At 73.2% G+C, this 1,764-nt stretch overlaps 1 protein-coding gene across 1 annotated transcript in view; it reads left to right on the forward strand.

Moving 5' to 3' along the window:
* Positions 1-1,758, forward strand: part of LOC101622930 — a gene marked incomplete at both ends in the record, with an annotated part of 46,984 nt that extends 45,226 nt beyond the window's left edge. Inside the window, 5 exons of the mRNA XM_012734945.1 lie at positions 13-448; positions 534-605; positions 1,161-1,259; positions 1,482-1,583; positions 1,691-1,758. Coding sequence (XP_012590399.1) covers positions 13-448; positions 534-605; positions 1,161-1,259; positions 1,482-1,583; positions 1,691-1,758 — 777 coding nt within the window. The remainder of the gene's footprint in view (positions 1-12; positions 449-533; positions 606-1,160; positions 1,260-1,481; positions 1,584-1,690) is intronic.
* Between the last annotated feature and the right edge of the window lie 6 nt (positions 1,759-1,764).

Here is a 1,764-nt window from a genome sequence, read left to right on the forward strand (position 1 = left end):
GCTCCCCGGGAGCCGCCCAGCGCCCGGCTGCACGCTGGCGTGAAGACACGGGCCCTCGCGGTGTGGACAGGGGACGGCCTGGGTGCTGCCAGTGGGAGCGGGGGGACGCCGCGGCGGGGAGCCGGCGGGGGCGGGGCAGAGGGGCCTCGCTCTGTGCGGAGGCCCCCAGACAGCCGGCCCAGGCTTGTTCCTGTTGGCAGTCGGGACATCGCTCGGGCCCTGGGCAGGCCGGGGCCGCGCGCTGCGAGTGTCCGGCCAGGATCTGCCCGGTGGACTTGTTGCTGGGCCCTGGCGTCGTCGCGGCAAGCGCGAAGCCAGCAGACCAGGGCGTCTCTGGTTCCGACAGCCACCCTGACCTATGACACGCTGCGCTTCGCCGAGTTCGAGGACTTCCCCGAGACCTCGGGGCCCGTGTGGATCCTGGGCAGGAGATACAGTGTGTCCGCAGGTACCGGCCCGGCCCGGGAGCCGTCTGGGGGCCCTCCCCGTGGCCCCCAGGCGCGAGGTGTGGGCTGTTCTATTCTCCCCTGCAGAGAGGGACGAGATCCTGTCTGACGTGACCTCAAGACTCTGGTTCACATATAGGAAGAACTTCCCCGCCATCGGTGGGTGTGGGCAGGCCGCTGGCTGCGGGGGCGAGGGGCACACCGTCCTGTCTGCCCCCCAGGCCGGGCTGCTGCCCTGCGGCTCCTGGCTCAGCTGCCCGCTGCCCTCGCCGTGGCCTGGGCCGGCTCTCTGCTGCCCCCTCTCCAGGGTGCTGGACGGGCTTCCTTGCGGAGAGGTGGTGGGCCCGGCTTGAGCGCGTCCCTTCCCAGGGGCCCTTCCTTTCCGTCCCTGGAGGTGGGCAGAGGTAGTGGACGGGCCTCCGAGGGCTGCTGGCCGCACTGATGGGCCGGGGGCTGCCCAGCCGCCCTGGTCCCTGCCGTGCCCCGTGGCCCAGGGACACGTGCCTCGAGTGCCCGTGTGGCCCGAGGCCCTGCCAGGCCTCTGCCCCCAGCCGCTCCCTCCCTGCGGACGGCCCGCGGCTCCTGGTTGGGTCACACCTTCCTGGGCCCTGTCGCGCCCTCTGGCCGGCCCTTCACACCCGCTGTCTCCCCGGGGCTGGGGGACATGCTGCTCCCCGCGGGGCCCCGGGCTGACGTGCTGTGTCTGCGCCGCAGGGGGCACCGGCCCCACCTCGGACACGGGCTGGGGCTGCATGCTGCGCTGCGGCCAGATGATCTTCGCCCAGGCGCTGGTGTGCCGGCACTTAGGCCGAGGTGAGTTGGCGCCGGGAGCCCGAGCGGGGTCCAGCCCCGGCGGCGGCGGCGTCTCGGGCCCCTGCGGCCGCGGGAGCCTGCTCTCGGCCTGCTGTGTCGCCCTCCTGTGTGTAGGAGCCTGGCGGCCGTGGCTGCGGCCGCCGACGAGCTCAGGACACGCCCGGACACCTCGTGTCCCCACGGGCTTCCCGGGCCCTGCTGTGACCCACCTTGTCCTCGCAGACTGGCGGTGGGCCCAGCGCAAGAGGCAGCCGGACAGCTACCTCGGCGTCCTCAGCGCCTTCGTCGACCGCAAGGACAGCTGCTACTCCATCCACCAGATAGGTGGGCGCCGCCGGCCCTGCTGGGGGTGGAGACCAGGCCCGAGGGGGCCGCCGCCAGGACCCCTCAGCCGGGCGAGGCCGGGCGTCGCTCACCAGCTGTCTCCGCAGCACAAATGGGCGTCGGCGAGGGCAAGTCCATCGGCCAGTGGTACGGGCCCAACACAGTCGCCCAGGTTCTCAAG

Source organism: Condylura cristata, unplaced genomic scaffold (genome assembly GCF_000260355.1).
Source record: "Condylura cristata isolate star-nosed mole 26May11 unplaced genomic scaffold, ConCri1.0 scaffold00144, whole genome shotgun sequence".
Lineage (NCBI taxonomy): Eukaryota > Metazoa > Chordata > Mammalia > Eulipotyphla > Talpidae > Condylura > Condylura cristata.